This window comes from Notothenia coriiceps, unplaced genomic scaffold (assembly GCF_000735185.1).
Source record: "Notothenia coriiceps isolate Sejong01 unplaced genomic scaffold, NC01 NC01_scaffold00005765, whole genome shotgun sequence".
In the NCBI taxonomy this organism is placed as follows: Eukaryota; Metazoa; Chordata; class Actinopteri; order Perciformes; family Nototheniidae; genus Notothenia; species Notothenia coriiceps.
The window spans coordinates 14199-35566 of NW_011338466.1; the positions used below are offsets into that span (position 1 = coordinate 14199).

At 40.5% G+C, this 21368-nt stretch overlaps 3 protein-coding genes and 1 pseudogene across 7 annotated transcripts in view; all 4 read left to right on the forward strand.

Moving 5' to 3' along the window:
• LOC104943142 (serine/threonine-protein phosphatase 4 regulatory subunit 2-A-like) overlaps positions 1 to 2344 on the forward strand; it is a 5908-nt gene extending 3564 nt beyond the window's left edge. For all 3 annotated transcript variants that reach the window (XM_010768464.1, XM_010768467.1, XM_010768466.1), the window contains 2 exons: positions 252 to 523; positions 1191 to 2344. In XM_010768464.1, coding sequence (XP_010766766.1) covers positions 252 to 523; positions 1191 to 1477 — 559 coding nt within the window. In that variant the 3' untranslated portion in view covers positions 1478 to 2344. The remainder of the gene's footprint in view (positions 1 to 251; positions 524 to 1190) is intronic.
• Positions 2345 to 3777: 1433 nt separating this feature from the next.
• LOC104943147 (guanylyl cyclase-activating protein 2-like) lies at positions 3778 to 4512 on the forward strand (annotated as a pseudogene).
• Positions 4513 to 5703: 1191 nt separating this feature from the next.
• oard1 (O-acyl-ADP-ribose deacylase 1) lies at positions 5704 to 7455 on the forward strand. The gene is made up of 5 exons (XM_010768468.1): positions 5704 to 6018; positions 6173 to 6338; positions 6792 to 6850; positions 6943 to 7055; positions 7178 to 7455. The coding sequence occupies exons 1-5, from the start codon at positions 5878 to 5880 to the stop codon at positions 7323 to 7325; spliced, it is 627 nt and encodes a 208-aa protein (XP_010766770.1). The 5' UTR covers positions 5704 to 5877; the 3' UTR covers positions 7326 to 7455.
• A 1251-nt stretch (positions 7456 to 8706) lies between these two features.
• The window catches only part of LOC104943144 (synaptotagmin-2-like), a 40800-nt gene continuing 28138 nt past the window's right edge, over positions 8707 to 21368 (forward strand). For 2 of the 3 annotated variants that reach the window (XM_010768469.1, XM_010768472.1), the window contains exons 1-2: positions 8880 to 9004; positions 9106 to 9172. The gene's annotated coding sequence lies outside the window, so the exon portion shown is untranslated. The other variant, XM_010768470.1, reaches the window with a different exon arrangement.

Consider the following 21368-nt stretch of genomic DNA (forward strand, 5'->3'; position numbering starts at 1 on the left):
ACTTCACAGACATGTTTTATATAGGTATGGCCCTACAATATATATTTAAAATATAGCAGTATAGGTCCACTTTAAATTGTTTATTTGGGATGCAGAAACACTGATAATATCTGTCAAACTCTTACATCCATAATCACATGCTCTCAAGACCCCATCATTAAAAGACTATACAGAATATGAGCTACTTATTGCGTTAAAAGTAATTATATCATTTCACAAACTGATACCCTGTGTTTCTGTTCTTTCTGCAGTGATTCCTCGCCATCAGCAGGTGGTGTTACAACAAGCAGCGGGATAAAGAACAAACACCCCGAGGAGGAAGAGGACGAGGAGGAGGATTCTGAAGCTGACAAACGTGAGGTCAAGAGACTTAAGTTTGACCAAAAGAAAGAGGATGAAACGGGAAGTGGAGAAAAGGAATCTTCTTGTTGTAAAGAGTCAGAGAGCTCGTCAGAGACACCGGAGTCCTCAGAAGACAAAAGAGGAACATCTTGTAAAACACATACTGTTTCAGAGGATGATGGTAAGTGGGAACTTCTCTGAAGGATGAATGAAAACATATGGTAGTAGCTTCTTAAATATGTATGTTTCTGGTTTTCCCTATATATATATATATAAACAAAGGAATGACTAATTATTTATTTATTCCACACATGACAGTTATTTTAAAACAAAACATTTACACTTTACAAAACATGTACACTTATTCTGTTTTTTTATTTTATTGTTTTTGCATTGTGGAAAGGAGCAGGGAGAAGAACATCTTATTTGACCCGCCCCTTCTTAAAAAAAATGAAATAACCATGAAAAAGTAAAATAAAAGCAATATTCTTTCAGTCACAGCTGCTTACAAATACTGAAACTAATTACGCTTTCTTTATACATTTTCTCAAACATAAAAATGTTCTTACTTCAAAGAATTCGGCAAAGAATTCCACTTCTTTACATCAACTACAGAGACACACATCTGCTTTAAAGTAGTGCAAACTGATGCTTAGCATGTCATTTCCTCCTATGATGCTCATCCTTTGAAATTAAAACACATTTTGTATATTTTCTGGCAGTATTCTGTTTGTTGCTTTAGGCATAAGTAAAGCCGTCTGTATTTCTATAAAATCTTTACATTTTAACAGCCTATCATGAAGATGACTGTTGGCAGCAGTCCTAATGTTGTCCCTTCTTGTCCTCAGAGCCCAGCAGCACACAGACAGGACTTTCTGAAGGGGAAGAAGAATCGTCTGAGAAGGTAAAGGACCCACGTCTGGCAGAGGACAGCACCATGGATCCACCTGAGGCTCCATCAGAGAAGAGTCCAAGCGTCGAGGAGGAAAATACGGAGAGCAGCAGCGATGTAGAAGGTCTACCCGGTGACAAGCAGCTCCCCTCTTCTAGTAGTTCACCTGACTTGCCAGCAGAGGGCAACGCTGACAGTTCAAACATTGCAAAGACTGAAACAGAGCACGAGGAAAATGACTAACTTGAGGCCGCCTGCCAACTGACTTTTTTTTTACACTGTATGATATCACACAAAGGGTATTTACTGTAGCACTGTGGACTTCAGGACCAGGACGGACCTCAGACCCCTCACTGAACGATCTTTTGTCCTTTTCAGTTTCAAATACTCAAGTCTACACATGGTCGTAAAACTGGAAGGAAAGGATTTCAAGATTATGGAGACTGCTTTTTTCACTGTTGACTAAAACTTTTTCTAACCCTTTATTCATTGATTTTTATATAAGCATTATAATTTAACCTTGATAAATGATGTATAATAATTTCATTACTCTTAAGTCCTTTGGCATGTATTTCCAAAAAAGATACATTTAGCATTTTGAGTTGTGTCTTGGCCTTGGCATAGTTGTTTTGACTAGTTCTGATGAATGTGTGACATGCCATTAAGAATGCGCAGCAACACTTCATAGACGTCAGATTTTTCTGTGAAGCACTTGTATTGCTTATTCAAATTTAAATCACACTTGTTTTCATTAACCCCTTGAAGGATGTGAAAATGTCATAGTTTTGCTTTCTCATTTTAAACGGCCAATGTAAACACAAAATATTGCCACTAGTCACCAGTTTAGTTTTATGAATGAATGGTTTGGCCATTTCTGCATCAAAATCTGTCACACAACACAAAGTACTTTTACACTTTCTGTATGTAATACCTTAGTTGTACAAATATCTCTTTTGATAGCTTGGATTTTTACAGGACACATCTGTAAATGGTTTTTTGTAGACTTGTTATACATGTCCACTGCCTTCATAACACTGATAATTGCTGGAAATTGAGTACTTGAGCTTGTATCATAGTATTCGTGGAAAGCAATAAATGCTAAAATTCAAACTGCGGTATGCTTGGTTAATATTAAGGTGTTTTCTTTCTTGACTTGCAAATCCAGTTTTGTTTCATAACTGCAGACCAATGAGGGCCACTGAATTATTTAGATTGACCTTTAGCCACGCTTGAGGTGTTCCCCTTGAAGTCTTCAACCTCTTTAGCTACATGGGCGACTCAACACCCCCAAAAAATCCTCTTGTCCAACACTATGTTCCCGACTGCTCACCTGTGAAACTAATCTGTCTTTAGCTGGACTTTGACTGGAATTATGGCAACATATTTTAAAGTTCTGATTGCACACCATACAATAATGAGCAACATGCATAATGAGCTTTTTTATATTTAAAGTTATTAAGCTAACATGCCTAATGTACACACATTCATGAATCCCTGAGGTTGAATTATATAATGGTCTCCTGATTTCTCATGTAGCGCCATCTGGTACACAATTAATTTTTTTCCATACTTTGCTTTATGATCAATTAATGTTGGTTGCTTATTGAATAAATGTGTTAATGCTAATACGCTAGGTTGGTTAACAAGGTAACATTAAACCTGCTTAGATATATATATAATAATTGTACGTGAGAATAATAATAATCGCTTGAAGAATATATCTAGTGACACGTCATATAGCCTTGACACTCATAAGCTATGATTATCACTATCCTGTCGTCAGCAGAGGAAGGTATTAGGCCAGTCCAAGCTCTCGCCTGTCAACAATGGCTACCACTAACAATGACACTCTTATTGTTATGTCAATGCAGGTATTTCCAAATGCCCATTGACTCATTTGCTGACCAACACTGAAATGCTTTCTGGATGTTTCCACCCATCTTCCTAAAACACATAATTACCCTCTTGGTGCCTAGTTGTAATACCCCAAATCAGTGAATTTAGCTACATTTATTATAGGCTTCAGTGAGACTGCAGCAGTCGGGTAAACAGTAATCAGGGTAGCAGAAAATAACATGGCTTATGAAGGTCAAAGCTGTCACGGATAACAAGACTCTTGGCCTGTGTGAAACCCGAGTTTACTTTAGCGTCTTTAACTTCAAACACCACCAAGTCTTTAGACATACTGTGCAAACATATATTCATAACGTTTGTGTGTTTATACAAAGCTAACAGATGTATTTTCTAGGAAGTAGGGCCACAAAGAAGTCCACTCATGATCTGTCTGTGAACTAAATGATTTGAGCCATTTCTAATCCTTTATAATGTGATCCATAACAGTCCTCCTGACTACAATAACAATTCCACTAGTGTGGATTGTTTATATAATTTTGAAACATTTGAAAACATTTGCACTAAGTTTGTTGCAACAATTGGTGCGATAGATAGCTGAGGGCTCCGTGGATGTCGTAATGTAAATTAAAAGTCACCAAGGTTATGTAATGTAAGAAATTATTTCAGTCTTTGAAGAAAAGATTTCCTCAATGGGTCGGCGCCTGAGCGAGGACAGTGACCCAGACAAGGAAATCGATGTGGCACAGCTGTTCTTATTATACATCCATGGGCACAGCTGCAAGAATAGTGCAAAAATAAATGTGTTATGATGTGCCAAAGTGGGACTCTTCGTGCACAACTTTAAGGGATTTTTGTAAAAGATAACAAGGAGGCTGCAGATGTCTGTTCTTCAATATTTTAGTAACAATTTATTGAGGAAATGATTGGCAGATAAATCCCATACTGAAAGCTATGCGTTGTTTTATCCGTGCATATTTCTTTATACGATAAATGAATTATATGCTATAACATATAGTGAGAGCAAAAGCTTTTGTAACTTATTTCCTGTCCCTCAAAGTCTATTTATCAACTGAAAAAGGCCTGCCATGGAAAGCTGGCTGAAAAATGCAATCTGCTGACCCCAGACCAAATGGTTGACCGGATATTTGAGCGGGTCGATGAAAATAGAGATGGTGAGTGTTTGTCACAGATTTCTGACAGCTTAAAATGCTTCATGAATGATTCAAAGGGTCTGTGTCAGGCTGCTGGAATGGCTTTGTGGGATGATAATGGCAATGTGTGCCCAGAAAAAAGGAAGTTTTGTGTCATGGCTGTGCAATGGTCGTCGTCTCCATGCCACATTTGTCAACTCAGATGATGTTGCAGATGGACATGCAGTGTTGTGTTGTATTGCAGTTTCTCTGTATGTAGAAGACAAAAGTTAGCCTGACATTGTACAAAATAACGCTTGTTAAGGGGCAGCCTCTTTATTTTTATTGGTTTAGGTTCAACACTTTGATAATATTAGATTTGACCATATTTACCCACGGTCTTACACAGCTCTTTATTTTGTCTGTAATTAATAGATGCTACAGATATTTTCTTCTGCCATGAAAGTAACATAACGGGGTTCAATAAACATGAATGAAGCCGCCAAATGGTGTTTTTACTGATTTAGGATGTTTAGACCAATTCTCAGGATGGTGGTGGTTATGGAGGACGGAACATGACGTAAGTATAAATGCATAAATAAATGTATGAATAAAAACATGAATAAATAAATACGGCAATAAATAGATAAATAAATAAATAAAATAAATGCATAAGTAAATATGGAAAATAATAAATAAATGAATGTATAAATAAATATATACAAGTTGAGAATAAAACAGAACACACATTATTATAAATCTTTAATATATTTCTACATTTACGTTCACTTAAATGTATTTATTTATGTATTTCTGTGTTTATTTATTTTATTTTATTTATTTAATTTATTTAATTTATTTAATTTATTTAATTTATTTAATTTATTTTATTATAAGGCTGAACGTTTTAATGTTTTATTTTTTCCTTGTAAATATTATTATTGTTTTAAATATTATTATAATTTTTTGAATTATAATTTTATTGCTTTTGTATTTATTTAATTTTTGTATTTATTCATTGTATTTTTTATCATAATTTTTTCATTATAATTACATTTAATGTATTTATATATATATATGTTTTTAATTTTGTGTTGTTATTATTTTGTATGTATTTATTACAATTTTTTCTTTCTTTTATTATAGTATCAATATTAATTATTATTTTATTATTTATTGTCTATGTATCGATATCATTTTGTATTTTATTTGTATTTTTGCTTGTCATTTCTTTATTGTCATTATCATTTTTTATTAATTTATTTTATTTCTTATTATTATTATTTTATTTTGTATTAGTTATTTATTTTTAGTTAACATTTTTACCTATTCCTATTGCTCGGATCCAGTCAGCTGACATGGGACAGATCATGTTACCCAGCTGCTGTTTTGTTTAATTCAGAGTCATAGAGAGATATGATAATAATATAGATATATAATATAGATTTCTCTCTAGGGCTCTGGTTTAATTTATTCAGGAGGTGCCGCCCCCACCACAAAGTATCGTGTTTTCTCGCGAGAGGATAGGCATATTCCGTGGCTGCTCCTGCTTCAACCATGTAAAGTGACTAGTATATGAGCTATCCAGAAGCATTCCGAAAGTACCTTTATTCAGCATTAAAACGGCCACCTACAGTCAACTTTTTGTAAGTTATATTAATGACGCATTATAAGCTAGCTAACAAGTCTCTTAGCAGTTTTATTGATTGTTCAAGAAAGACACACCGAATAACTCACCGCTCAAGTGCTCAAATTATGTCATCTGCACTTGAAAGACCAGTCAACACTGACAGCGCTAAGGTAAAGCTAATACCTACACGAAAAACATATATAATTATCTTGGTTTTACATGGGCTGTTTCTATCATAGTTTCCCTTCCCATGCACCCGTGTTTATTTGTTGTGCTGCCATTGTGCTTTCACCACACGGTGCAATGCTGCCCCCTGCTGTCCAGCCCGCAGAAGACCGCTGGTCAGTGAGCTATGTCACCGGGGACCTGTTCTCCTGCCCCAGAGACGAGGCTCTGGCCCACTGCATCAGTGAGGACTGCCGCATGGGGGCAGGCATAGCAGTGATGTTCAAGAAGAACTTCAAAGGGGTAGAGGAGCTAAAGGAGCAGAGTGAGTCAGCCCTTTTATTAAAAATTAATCAGGAGTAAAGTGTCCTATTTTTGGGGGCATCGATTTCCAAAGGGATCATTTTGTTCTGCACAGAGAAGCGCCTCTAAAAATACTGGATGCTATTCTACACAGTATCACACGTCTATTCTGTATCAGTTGATACTGAAGTTGGATCATCATCATCCCATCACATGACAATATTCTGGATGCATCAGAATTTGAATTTGTTTTCTTTGGTAACTGAAGGATCACCACTAACATTTTAAATCAACATCTGTGACATTTATTTTTGCACAGCATGAATTCGTAATGGCTTCTTCAATAATGCTTTCAGTTTCGGGCTTCAAACAAACATGCCTTGAGTTTGTATTATGAGTTTCTTTATACAAACTCAGGCAAATATGCGTGTCTTATTTATTCTGATGGGAATATTATCTTTTTATCTCCAAACAGAAAAGCTGACAGGAGAGTGCGCTGTTCTAAAAAGAGAGAGTCGTTTCGTCTACTATCTGGTAAAGATGTGAAATGAAAATGAAATCTCTCATTTTAACACATATGTTGTACTTCATATTATTACTGATACTTTTCTTTTATGCTATTGAAGATTACAAAGAAAAAGGCCAGCCAAAAGCCCACCTATGACAGCCTGGCACGGAGCCTGGAGCACATGAGGTCACACTGTGAAAGTAACAGTGTAACCAGAATATCAATGCCTCGGTTTGTATAATATTTCAGTCATTTAGAAATACCTAGTCATCCAGGGTTCAAAAGCCACATTTTGCTCGATAAATACTTTATTTTGAATGTGATGCTTTGTGTTGTCTCTCCATTGTTTACAGTATTGGTTGTGGCCTGGACAAACTGCAGTGGAATAAAGTGGCAGAGATCCTGGAGCAGGTCTTCAAACCCACAAACATCTCCATCACAGTCTACAGCCTCCCTGAGAGACCAGAGAGCAAAGTGATGAAGGAGAACATGCGCAGATGATTGATTGAAAAGTTAGTTTATTGACATCAAAATGCACTTTTATGTTCTTGTTCCACATGCTGCCATTTTTCAGTGGAAAATTGTATAGAAAACCTGAAAATAAAAGTTTTTTTGCACTTCAAAAGTCAACCCAACTCTAATTTATTTTGCAAAAAATATCAACTATTATCTGTATCTACAGCCAGCCACTTATACCCAGTTTAACCTATTTGACAAGGTAACGGCTGCTTTCCACACACACAGACTAGACTGCTCACTATATGCAGATAATACTGGCATTTGTTCACCTGTCCCTTCTGCTAACATGGTATTTTCCAACAGGATATTGAGCTTCAAATATCAGGCATCTCTCTATTTACACATTCATCCACCAGGGCAATTAGGTTGTTGATTGAGCAAACAGTGTATTTGTATTTCTCCGTGGGCGTCGTATAACTTCTAGAGTGCTCATTGTTGCCTCTGCAGATGGACCAAGTATTGATCTGCTTTGGTATTGTTCTTCAAAGCAGCTGGGACACATGGGAGGCACCAGATGTGAGTCAAAAGAAAAAGAGTGGCAGGAAACCCGACACCACAAAGTCAATCACACACATACATTTTCCCCGGGATGGCAAAAGCCGTTTTAACACGAACTGAAGTGGAAAGCGGAGGGCTGATACGGCACAATCTCCATTTAAAGCAGTCTATCACATTAGTTGAAATAATCGAACTGAAGGGGGCTCCATATAATAATCTGACGACGTGTACTTCAGGTGTGTGAGTAATTATAGTGGACCTCGGTGGCAGTGAGACTGTCTGAACAATGTCAGTAGTTTGCCGTCTGTGACCCTCCCTCTCTCCTTTGAAGCACCTTCAATAATTCATGAGGAAAAGGCATTACCCGCTGTACACTGCGGCTGCCCCCCCCCCCCATACATCCATGGTTGGCTGGATGACTGTACTTCGGCATCACTGCAACCAACCCCCTCTCCTCCTCCCTTCCCATCCCCCTTCTTGCCTGGCAATTAGACTCCACACTGCAGTAGAGCCACCTTGCCACGCTGCAGTGCATGCAGGGAAATCTCCTTTCATCTGACCCGCTGCATCCCCTCAACACGCTGCGGCTGGTGCGAGCGTGCATCCAAATCTACCCTGTTTCCACCAAATAGCCCCTTCCCCTCTCTTTGTTCCCGTGCAGCTTCTGCTTGTCCCACTGCGGTCCAGTGATTTCGACGCCGATGCTCTCCCCCACTCTCACTTTTCTCTCCCACACACTCCCCCCACCCTCCTCTGTCCTCCATTCCCTTTTTCTCCCCTCTTCGCTCGATGCGTATGAAATTGCAGAGCTCAGCATTCTTCTCCACAGGCACTTAGGCGAAAAAAAAGAGAGATGAGCAAGGCGGGAGGGTTTCTGATGCACCACACAACTGGCCCACTTCCAATTAAAGAAGAGAGCTTATGTTATTGAAGAGCAGCTTAGCCAATCAGGAGGCAGTGCAGGCAAAGACAGCAGGAAAAAAGAAGCAGAGCGAGTGGGCAAGAGCAAGGGAGAAAAAAAAACTGCAGTGTGTGAGTGTGTGTAGTTTTTATCCCTCCCCTGAGCAGATCTTTATCAATTTGTGTACTCCAGTCTTGGGGTGCATTTGAATGGGTGCCTGTGTGTGTATATGTGGCAGAGTTGACAGGAGGACAGGGTAAAGGTGTGTCCAAATGGCTGTGTTAGACTCCTGACTTGTTCATTCTAAAACTGGAAATAAGAGAAAGTAAGAGAAGATTGATCATTTTTCTCTCTATCTCAAAGTGACTCCGAGCGTGTGGAGAAGGGGAAGAGCTTCGGTGTCCAGAGGAGAGCGACCGGCCAAAAAACGGTAAGCAGCTCCGTTCTCCTCCTACTACAGGCATGCTGTTTTTTTTTAACACTTCTGAAGTTTTTTTTTGGGGTATCCCTTTCATCACTGTCACCTTTCAGCCTTTCACTAGGCATTACATTCACATTTAAACATCATACTTTAATGATCGTTTTTTGTCATTAAAATACTTAACAGAAAAGCAGAGGGGGGGGGGGGGGGAGGTTAGTGCGGGACTCCCTGATGCTTCTAGGCAAGTTTCTGTGCACACGGTTCTCTCGTGCTGCAGTATCCCATTACATCCCTGAGCGGAGCTGCCTCAGCATCCAGCCAGTGTAAGACGCACGACTACAACCAGATACATATTTAAAAAAAATCACTGTCACAGTTTGAACTTATTTTTTTGTTCCCTGGATGGGATAAGAGGAAAGTGTTCTCCATTATACTGTGAATGCGCTGATAAGCTTTAAGTGCTTCAGCCCATTTTAGATTTATAGTACATGCCCTCACTGTGTATTCTGGGAAATATCGGCGCTGCTTAGATAACAGATTGATTTGGCCCTGATAGTGTTTGAGTTCTGGTTTTTGTTTGTCCACTGCTCCGGGACCTTTTTTAGTCTGAGATGCAGCAAAAGTAGACCCTCTGGTTGGATGAATGAGGCTTACAGTGTACAAAATAAAATAAAAGTAGTAGTTAAAAATGCGTACGTTATACACTTTGAAATATGGTTTATGATGATTGTAAAATGAGCACAAATAAATGAAACCTTGCTTCAGTGAAAGACAGATGATTCATACTATCACACATTTCTGCTTTTCCCCCCCAGTATTAATTATCACCTTATTCAAGCACATTCGCAGTTTATTTATTACATCCCACCATCTTCTTTTTTTTTTTTTTTTGGACGTCTGACCTTCATCATTTGTGAATGAAGATATGCTACTGTCCAGCAGTGGGCAGTGTGTGTTTCCTCTGTAGGAAATGTGTGTGAGCACTGGCCTACTGCAGAATGGGAGGACATAATGGATGGACTCAGTGTATTGTGTGTGGGCATGTTGGAAAGCGTCGTCAAACCGGATAAAGAGTACAGTTTGTACCGCTGCTTTCATATTACATGGCCGGGGGCTTATACCTTTCACCCTCAGATTGTAGCTATAAGACGACCATTAACCTGACCAAACTCACTGATCCTTGTTAGCTGTTAAATGATGTCTAAATTATTCAACAAAGAGTTATAGGCGGGGATAAGGAGAGGGCTGGGGAGGAAATGGGAGTCATTTCAGCACCATGGACAGATCCCAGCTCCCTCAAATACTTGAAAGCAGACCAGTGTTTAGGAATGAGGGTTGTATCAAGGCAAAGCTAATTCTTCTCACTATGCTTATTCGGATGACCTAATACATCTTCGGGGTGCACATATTTCGAATTCCCAATTTGATGTGACAGTCTGCTGTGCACATCTGCTCTTTCCCTTTTCCAGTTGAAAACACTTTTCATTATTCATGCCCCTCTCCTTTTTTAGAACACAGTCCATCTTAAAGAGAGGTGTGTGTTTGTAGAGGTGTTGAAAACTCAGTTCTTAGCCATTTCCTCTCAGAAAACCCTTGTCCTTCCTGCCCTTGTCTACTTGTGTTATCACTATACGCTCAAGTTGTGACTGCCGGTGCTGTGGTATTGTTCCACCTTCCTTTTTCAAGGCAAAGCTCGGATTGACACATGCTGCGGCAGCAAATATCTTTCAGGTTTGACACTTACTTATTATATGGAACTATATCGGGGCTAGCTCTAAATCTAATGCATATTACTTCAATAAAAGGCAGACGGTATACACGGTGTCTGTGAGTAGACAGTTAGTCATAATGTTTCCCTGAAATCACATTTAAAACATTTTGAGGATGGTGCTCAACAAGAGTGGCGTAATGATATGTCATTTCAAATGAAATATAAAACCTGTAATGGCAGCTGCCCCTATAGCTCTGACTCCTGCTGTCACAAAAAGCTTTGCTTCATATCATGGTTGAGAGCGATCAGCAAAGTGTCTCTGCAGGAGACCACCGGCACAGTGAGAAAGTCATTCAGAAAGCAATGATTAGAACCATGTGCGCCTTAATGGAAAACGGAAATGAGACCCCTCACTGTTCCTAAGAATTAGCCAGTATCCCCCTCTAAGATAGAAGCAAGTGTCAGAGATGGATCGGAGTTAACCGCTGATTTATGGGTAGTTTAAAATCACAGACCTGTATTCTGGGATTCACACAAACGTATGTGTAATTCAGTGTGATCGCAGCTTCTCCAACCAGGCTGTTCAGCATCGCAACATAAACAGTGTGGGCCATGTGTGAGAATTTACCTCGGCAAAAGCTGGAGAAAGAGCGCTTGCAAGTTTCATTTTAAAGTTGACCTTTTGTCTACTTCTATGTTTGCACATTAATGATGTACTGTAACTCTTTTCTGAGATCGGTGGGTTTATTTCTGGGGGAATGGAGCAGCTGCTGGGCTCGTCATAGCTCACCCTGCATGTTTGACACCCTCAGTCCCAGGCTGTGCGACATGGGTGTTTGGTTTGCCCCTGTAAATGATGGTGTGGGTAACATAGCGGAGCAACAGCGGCTGTCTCTGTGACCTGACTACAGTTAGCAACAATGCCCAAACCCTCCATATTAAGGCCCTGACACACCAAACTGACACCAAAGAACACGTCCCGACGGAACACGACTGTTGCGTCGCCTCACGTCTCCTGCTTCTTGGCCAACAGTCGCACTGGAACACACCGCAAAGACTTTAGCCGACGGCCAAGTAGCACGTACGAACTGCGCATGCGTGAGTGGCAATAACTCTCCTTACCAGCAGGCGGCGGTAGTGTGTATTCGTCATTCAAAAGAGGCAACAACCGGAAAACAGAGAAGAAGAACAGACTCCGTGATGTAAACAAACAACAAATAGCGTGTGCGTTCCATTTTCACTCTCGTCCATCGAAAACATGTCTTGTGCGGTACTGGAGCTATCAGCCATTGGAGTGTTGCTTGCGGAAGACATTCTTCGTGCCTTATTAAAGCGTTTGTTTACGTCCCTCACCTCCGTTTCGCTTCTCATGCACTGATTCGCTAGCTGAACAGCCAATCAAAAGAGTGATTTATTTGGCCCGACTGCCCGACCCGACGCATGTTGAATCGGCCATACGTCGGCCATGAAAGGCCAAATAAGGTGTGTCACGGCCGACGGTGCGGAACACACAAAATTGAGTTTGGGCAACAGGGCACGCTTCGTCGTCCGACTAACACCGACGCCGATAATCGTCCTGGTGTGTCCGGGCCTTTAGGAGAGGAGAATAGGTACTGTAAGAAACTCACCAAACAAGCAGAAACAATGTTGTGCTGTTAAACAGATGAAGTGTGCAGATGGTTAAGGTGATTCGACCTTGTTGGTGATAGGAGAAGGACACGTGAGAAACACAGTGGAGTGTTGTAAGGTCAGTCTGTGTGTGTGTGTGTGTGTGTGTGTGTGTGTGTGTGTGTGTGTGTGTGTGTGCCTGTGTTTGAGAGAGAGAGAGTGTGTGTGTGTGTGTGTGTGTGTGTAGTCTGTGTGTGTGTGTGTGTGTGTGTGTGTGTGTGTGTGTGTGTGTGTGTGTGTGTGTGTGTGTGTGTGTGTGTGTGTGTGTGTGTGTGTGTGTGTGTGCGCCTCTCCATGACCAGGAGAAGGCCCCTTTACTATTCTCTAAAGGAAAAGGTTACAGGACGTTTTTTTTACACGTATATTTATATAAATGTTTGCTTGTCAAGTGCATATGAGCGAAAGAGGGCAGGCTCGTTGAAATGAAGACTACAAGAGCTGAGGTTGTACACATGGATAACAGACATCTTAGAGTGTGTAGAAAATGGGGTTGAAAAGGACTGAAAGCAATGAGAGGAAAGGGAAGTGAAGAATGTAAGACAAGCGATACTCGTATAGGCGAGAGATAGAGCGAGGGATTGAGAGGTTGTCAGAGGCAGAGCTCGAATGGAGGAGAGTGGGTGTGCATAGCAGAGCTACGAGCACTGCAGTACATTGCAGTGCCCAGCCCCCGCTGCGTTCTGTGCTCACCATCCGGTTCCATGCACTGAGAAGACCCCTGCAGCCGCAGAGCTGCACGGCGCAGGAGGCATCCTCGCAAAGAGCTTTTGACCTGACGGCGCTGTACATTTCGAAGATGCACAGATTTTGAAGGCGTGATAGAAGCACGGTGTTCATGACAAAACAACCGACCCGCGCCTGCCAGTGCACATTCATGTAGAGAGAGGGAGTCGTTGATTCACGCTCCCCCTGGATTATGTAAGCCTATAACACATTAACTATACCCGATACTAGCCGAATGATCCTTCCTTCCCTGGTCGTGTCTTCCTCATTAGGAACATCTGCCTCGCTGTTTGCTTGTGTTCCACTGGTAGCATCTTTGCAAACAAAGACACAGACTTTATTGAGCTTATTGAAATGGCAACAATGGAGAGACAAACACCATGTGGCTTTAAATAGCTTCTGTGTGTATGCCTGTGCTTTGACATTTCGTTGACGAGGCTCTGTGTGGCGAATTACAAATAATGATGCCATGAATAGCTGCTAAGACCTTTATGTGATGTTGCCTATTGCTTTAAGGAAAACACGCTATTTATTCAGTTTGAAGTCAGGACGTGCGTGAATGAGTCACACAGGCTAGCCTGACACTGAAGTTGGATTCATTATACAGCCTTTTGGCTGGCCTAGCTGACACGCCATCACACAAACACACGTGTGCAGATGTGAAATGAATCTTAATCATGTGAGAGCTCTAGGAAACCAAAGAGAAGCTTGTTTCTGCTTCAATAAACAGTTGCTACGTTTCCATCCCACTGCCTGCCTGGGGGGCTGACGGCTGAAGCGTGAGAGCGTCCCTCTTTATACGTTCTCCCTCCTCTCTGCTGATGTAGCTGATTCACGTTGCGTAGTGTGGACTCTCTGCTTCCTGTGACAGGGCCTGATTGTGTCTCTCTCTGTGTCCGGGTGTAGCTGAGTCAATTACACCTTGCCAGACAGGTGTTTGAGCTGTTAAGTGTGTTTGCCTCGGCACATCACACCATGTTTGCTTCTGATTTGCACAGAAATCAGCTCCAGGCTTTGAAATTGATAAAGCCAAAAAGAATAAATGCTGTTTGTGAGTCAACCATAGATGTGTAATTATTCAAAATGCATTCGTTCACATCAAATGTGTCAGATGTGCAGAATTATTGTGTTTATAATGGGGCTGGGGAACACATGTAACAAATGATGTGTTGGACATTTCATGAAAGCTTTAGAAATATATTTGTCACTTTGACTTCACAGGTAGTGATTCTTCTTATCTCACATTGCAAAATGTATTGAGGAAAAAAAAACATATCTTTCTGCTACAGTCATGTCTTTATTCCTTTCAACTTTTCAAGGTTAAGCATGGAGAAAGATACCGTTTTCCGACTGTGGATAGCTGAGAATGTAGTTATGAAGGGAAATATAAAGAAACACTGGTTTGTAGAAGACTGAGAGAGTGGGAGAAAAGCGGCAGAGTAGTGTGGGTGAGCTGCAGTGGGGATTCGGAGTGCTGCATTGAGCTGCATAATTAATGTTAAGGGGGAGGAGCTAAAGGCGGAGATAACTTGCCATGAAGAACAAGCCTGCTATAAACAGAGCCACCTCGTATTTCCATGTGAGTGTTTAATCACACAGAGGAGAGATATGTTGATGCAGAACCAAGGAGGCACACCGGTCCAGCTCCGTGTCCCTGTCCCATCTGTCCTTCAGCCCTCAAAGCCAATCACTCTCCTCGGAGCTGTGTTCCCCGGCCAAGTGCCTCAATGCTGGCTGCACGGCTCTGTTAATCATCCAATTTGTAACAAAGCAGCTTCCTATATGACACATCTGGTGTAACTCTCATCTGGTCTGTCTGAGTTGGACCATAAGGAAGGGGGAGGAGGAGGAGGAGGAGGAGGAGTGGCTTCATCCGGCAGGACGGTGTTATATTTAGTCCTCTCCTTTACAGATTCTAGGTTGTTGTTCAGTGTTGTCTACATGGTGAGATTCTTTTGAAACTCTTTTCTTGTAAGAGACCCGCTGTTTTTTTTCAGGCTCTTTGTGATCTGAGACAATCTCTATTATTCTCTCCTCAGTTTTATTTTTAAACTGCCTGCTTGTTAGACGTCTGCCTGTTCAGCCCTTCTCTCGGCTCACAGTGGGCACATGGATTATGTATGCACATGCATGCACATATTTGAAAAAGATGGAGTCAGAGTCTTCAGGGATCACTCTTGGATGTGAATAAATGTTTATAAAGACATGTTTGAAACACATCCAGGGTTCAGGATGTCTAAGGGTGTTTGGTCTTTGGTGCTGTCAGAGCCCAGGAACCGGTTTAACTCCTGTGTCTCCGGGGCGATAATGCCTGGCCGCTGATCACATCTCTCTCTCGCTGTACTGCTGGCACCCCTGTCACCTAACCTCATCATCACTGTGGCTGCTCCCAGTTCTTGACATCTATTCTGCTGCAGCCTTCATGTCCTCACTGCTTTACAGCAAATCTCAACAGTGTATTCAGTGTTATTCATATTGTGTTGAATATCTTTTATTTCCTTTTTTATTATTTTTAACTCAAAGCAGTGCCTCTCTTTGTGGGGAAGTGTCTGCCAAAAGCTGCTGGGAGGATGTGTCCTTGTCAAAAGAGGCTTTTGAAATGTTCCCTGTGTCGTCTCCAAGCTTCTCTACAGAGGGAGGATGCTGGTAATGATGGCTGTGTCATTCCAGTCCCCCACGAACCAGCAAATCACACCGAAACGACAACTTCCACATTATCAGGTGCACGTAGAGGCAGATACTATTTAACCTTGAAGAGAAAAGCCACAGAAAGGTACAGAGTTCATCGTGTAGCTGCAATATCACCAAGGCAGTGATTCAATCTGTCTAAATAGCAATGGTTGACTTCATGTTAGCCAAGAGTTGTCTGAAGAAATCGCCTTCAGGGTCTCGCTTTGTTTTCAAATCTAGTTCAAGGGTCTTGTATGTATTATGCTCTTTATTTCTCTTCTTATCCCACAAGGCATCTGGCAGCAGACTCTGACGTTGTTGTTTTTCTACTTAGAGAAACATCTCAGAGCCTCATTAAATATATTTTTTCCCGTCCCCTGAAATCTTAGAAATGAGAAGACATTTTCTCTTTTCTCTCTCTCTGCAGTCCCACTGGGTTTTGCAGTGCGAGAGCTGAGTTGCCATTTCTTAGCGTTGCCAAGTGAGAATCTGCCCATCTGACATTCAGAGCGCTTGGTGCGGTGCAAACATCAACAGAAACTCTGAAAAAAAGCAGACAATTCTGCTTTTAAGAAACACAAAGGCTTTGGAATTGTACTGAGTGTGTGTGGTAATTGTCTTTAAATTAGTTTTACGACTTTGAGAATATTGACGTCGAAGCTTCTGTGATCGGTGCCTGTTTGCTTTTCACATCTGAGGTGTACAAAGATGTTTCATTAGAGAAACACAGTGCCATGTAATGTCTGCCAAAGAGAGTCAAGTAGAAGGGGAAGAGAGGAGGAAGGAGAGTATTTAAGCGTTGTTGTGAGAAGGAGCTCAGCATGAAGGCTGCCTCTTTTCTCTTTGAGTCCTTTGAGGCCAGTGTGCAGACGAAACGCTCAGCATACAGAACGAAAAAAGTCCCTGTGTGTCTTACCTGTCGTGCGACTGACAGACGAATAAGAATCAAAGGGAAAACATGTTTTACTCTTGAAATGATGAATTATGATATGCAGTCAGGCACAGAGACATGTTACTTGTTGTAGAAGGAGTATTTGTAAGTGACATATCATTTAAGGTTGATCTATTTATATCTAATGAATCAGAATAAGAATGCCTTTATTATTCCCGCGGCGGGGACATTTACAGCGTTACAGCAAAGTGGCATAGCAGGTAAAAGAAGAAAACTAGAAAAATCACACACTAGTAATAAAATAAAGACAAATAAGTACTCACCCATGGCTAACAATGAGAAGCAGCTTCCTTATCAACATAGTTTTGAATACAGCGTGGAAAAATACCCTCAGAAACAAATCGTGGCCGTGCGAGTTAGTTCATCCCAAAGGTTTGATCTACCGTTTGGGACTCCAGTTTTTGGAACTCCAATTGTTGGGACTTGAATGAACTCAAGTGGTGTGAGTGGCAGGTCACTTACGGTGCTTTGTAAAGCTGAAGCTGCTCCACTCTGTCGACCCGTCCTCTTTACTCATTCTCTACACAAGTCATAGAGCCGCTGCCGTCCACAGAATTTCATTTGTATTCAGCAAACCTGTTTTGAGTCAGACTCCAATAACAAGAAGTGTCAGTTGGAAAAATAAATTCATGTCTACTAATTGAACCTCTCTTTGGTATTGAAAAGAGTGAATTATAACAACTGAATGAATTTATTTGTTGTTGCCTAGTCAGTGTGTGCCAGCCAACTTGGAGAAATCTTTCAGATTCGATCTCTCCCAAAGAGATTATTGACTTGACAGCAAATTGGTCGGCCTCTCCAAGAGCATGATGGAGGGTTTCAAAATCTATGATAAGGCTGGTAATAGTTGGGACCAGCAAGAAGGACATTTATTGTTCTATATTGATCGAAATAATTGCTACCGTCCCTTTATCCCTTTGTATGAGCCCTCTCCCAGCGTTGCTATCTGAAGAGCTGTCCCTAAATACATTTCAGAATCTTCATTCTAATCTGGAGAGTTTTCCTGAATCTTTTCACAAATCCTCATGATGCAGAGATCCATTGTGTGTCTTTTGGTTGAAACAAGAATGCCTTTTGAATTGTAGCACGAATGTGTTATTCGCCAGGAGCTCGCATGAGATGGTTGTATAATATCTGACAGCTCAGAAGGAGAAATAGTTAAACGAAAGTGGGGGAAGCTTCAAGATGTCGCTGTGGTGGTGCTGTGTTGTACCCTGTTCTCTGCTGGAGGGGAGTGCACTACATCCAAGCTTTGGTGAATCACGACCCTTTCAAAGTCTTATTTTCCACATCGTGCTTTCTTTGCATTTTGGTTTATGCATTGCAGTTACCAAACTCCTTACTTGCTGTCTGAAACAGACTTCGGTGACATAATGGTGAATTCAATTTGGTTTGCAAACATGCAACCTCTCTCTTGGTCAGAAGTAACGTGTCCATCTTCATCTCAGAAAGGCCGCCCCCTCTCTCAAGTTCCCCTCTTGTGTCTGCCAGGTAGGATTCAAATTGCGTTCTTGATTCAAGGTCATTCCTGTCTTAATATCTCAATTTAATAAGAAGGGATGCCTATTTCAGGATCTACTCAAGTCTTCTCTGCTCTAATGAACCTGCGTAGGCAAATTCTGATATTAAACGAAAGAGAGTAAAGTCGTTAGTAGATTTTGGATTGCCTATTGTGGAAAATGTCATATCAACGGAGTGCAAAAATGTATACACACAAAGTAAAACCTAAGACAAAAGGTAGAAATTATTCATGGTAAACTCAAATTAACATTTGTACTAAAACATTCAGTGTAGGATAATACAACGAATAAAACGGCTTCCTGATGCATATATAAAGTGGGCTTCGGCTATCTTCTTTTTTTATTCCTCAGAAACCTTTCAATCTCAAACATTTAGTAACGCTAAAATTGTTAATTTTAACAAATTAACAACGATGCTTTATACAGCTTAGACTGGGTGTGTAAGATGGCTGTGCATCAGTAGCAAGACAGGTTATTTGTTCTGCCCAAACCCCTATCAATATAATTATTCTAACCCTACAAACCATTGCCTATCCTGATCTTCAAACACATATAATTGATGTACGACCTGAATGTGGGTGTGAAATCACATTTTCCATCTCAATTGATCTCCTTTGGCAAACAGTTCTACTCAGAAACGAATTACAGCATCATATGCCTGACCAAATAATAGAAATCCAAGTAAAACACACCAATCTATAACGCCTATATTACAAAAGCATATCTAATGTGCACCTGTGAGTCATGTTGAAACCCAGGGAGAAATTCCTCGGTGATTTTTAAACAAGCAGGGTTTCTTCCATTGTTTTTTCATATGGAGCTGTGGCAATGATGTGCTTCCCCGTGTGTTGTCTGATGTTATGTAAACCTGACTGCTGTAGAGAGTCTTCCATTGCAGAGCAGGGTACCGTTTATCTAGGGCAAGGCTGGTTTGTGCCCCCTCATTTGAAATGCGTCAAAGGGGCTGTGACAGTGAGCTTGATAGTTAGTTGTGTTTCCCCCCCCTCTCTCTCTCTCTGTCTCAGACTTCCCTATGAAATGTCCTTGACACAGTGGGGCAATTAGTCATTAGCTCAGGAGATTCTCTGATAGTGAAGGGGCTAAACTCTCACCTATACCACTGCAGAGACATGGTTATGATGGTTGATGGGAAGCCAGAGAGGGATCACGTCCTAGTTGATTAACAATTGACTCCTTCTGGTTAGTTTTGGTGTCTCCTTTGAGCACATCTGCAGGATACCATTGACCTTTGAGAGTTTTACAGCATGTGTCGTGGAGGAGCCACATTACTGTCAACACTGCGCCCAGGGACACAGTGGAGTTGGCATTGACAAGATCCACAGAGTGTGCACCATTTAATTGACCTTTTCACATTCTCAGGAAAAATAAGGGTACATCTTTTTTTTATTCACAGTCATCATCGTGAGTTGTTGAAAGAAGTATTCAGATACTTCACTTGATTAAAATGACCAATGTTACATTTGAATGGTACTCCCTTACAAGAGTACATTCCTCATTTAAAATCCTGCTTAAGTGGAAGAACATAGAGTCATTTATTATTATAATATATCGTTTTTTAAACCATTAATCGTTGGAAGACCATGTGGTTTCAGCAACTCAAATATGGAAATAATTGCTTCTTTATCTTTTTTACCGCACAATAAACTGAATATCTTTGGGTTTTGGACAAACAAAACAATAATTGTAAGACATCACCTCAGAATTTGAATGTGTCATGCACTTTGCAACATTATAAATACCAAATGATTAATTGAGAACAACATTTTGGATTATGAAAATAATTGTTAGTTTCAGACCTATATTATAGATGACATTAATAGATCATGAATTCTGATGCATTACATTATAGATTTTTCAGTTTGACAGAGATAAGGCTGACCCCCCACAACTATCCTCATCACATTTAATTGAAGGATTCTTAACCCTTAGATGCACGAGTGCCTGGACCCTACACTCTTCCATAAGTGGGTCAAAAAGGACCCGTATTAGAATAATGTGTTTTTATGCAATTTTTGTCATTTTGGTTAAGAAAAATCACTTGTATAATATTTCGTATTATATTTTGGTTCACACTAGAAATATTTTATATTTAATTTTTCACTATTTTAATTTTAGAAAAATAAAATTACATTTTGAAAAAAAACGTTTTCCCATAGGACTCCATAGAAAATGCATGCGGGTCATTTTTGACCCACTTATGGAAGCTTGAGGTAGTAATACAAAAACTACAATTTCTTAATATGTATACAATTTAAATTTCAAATTAGAATGGCATGATATCCAAAACATGTTTTTTGAGGAATAGCTGGAATATGAAATGATACAAAAATGTAATTACAAAGATACTTCAAGAAAACCACCTCACCGGGTCCAAAAATACCCACTTATGCATCAAAGGGTTAAAAATGATATCCAAAAATCTGCTCTTTCTATTGATATTCTTCTATCCCTGCATCATTCCCTGTTTGTCCGGCCCTTTGATCACGCTGCAAGCTTCAGCTTTCAATATGAAACTGCGCCACAAAGTTTACCCTTGAGATGAGTTTGAGTGGGTGATGCAACAGAGTGTGATCAGTGGACATTGTTTTAGATTTGATGCGACTGATTTAGTTAACATCTTCTTTGAAGTCTATGCTGTCTAACTTGGGTAATGTAATAATATCTGTTTAGAGTTACTTTTAGTAGCATAGCTTAAAGGGGCCCTATTATGCTTTTTGGTTGTATAGGTTATTGTTTATGGAAATGTTCTGCAAAGGCAAAAGTCCCAAAGTTCCCTCCAGAGTTTCACTCCCACACACTCCTTAGTTTACTTCTGTAACATAGTGACATCACAATGCAACACTTCTATTGGCAAGCGCTCCAACACATTGTACGTGGCAGGCTAGGGTGCGGGACATCTCTAAGCAGTTCTTCAATCACAACAGAGCCGGCCAGCTAACC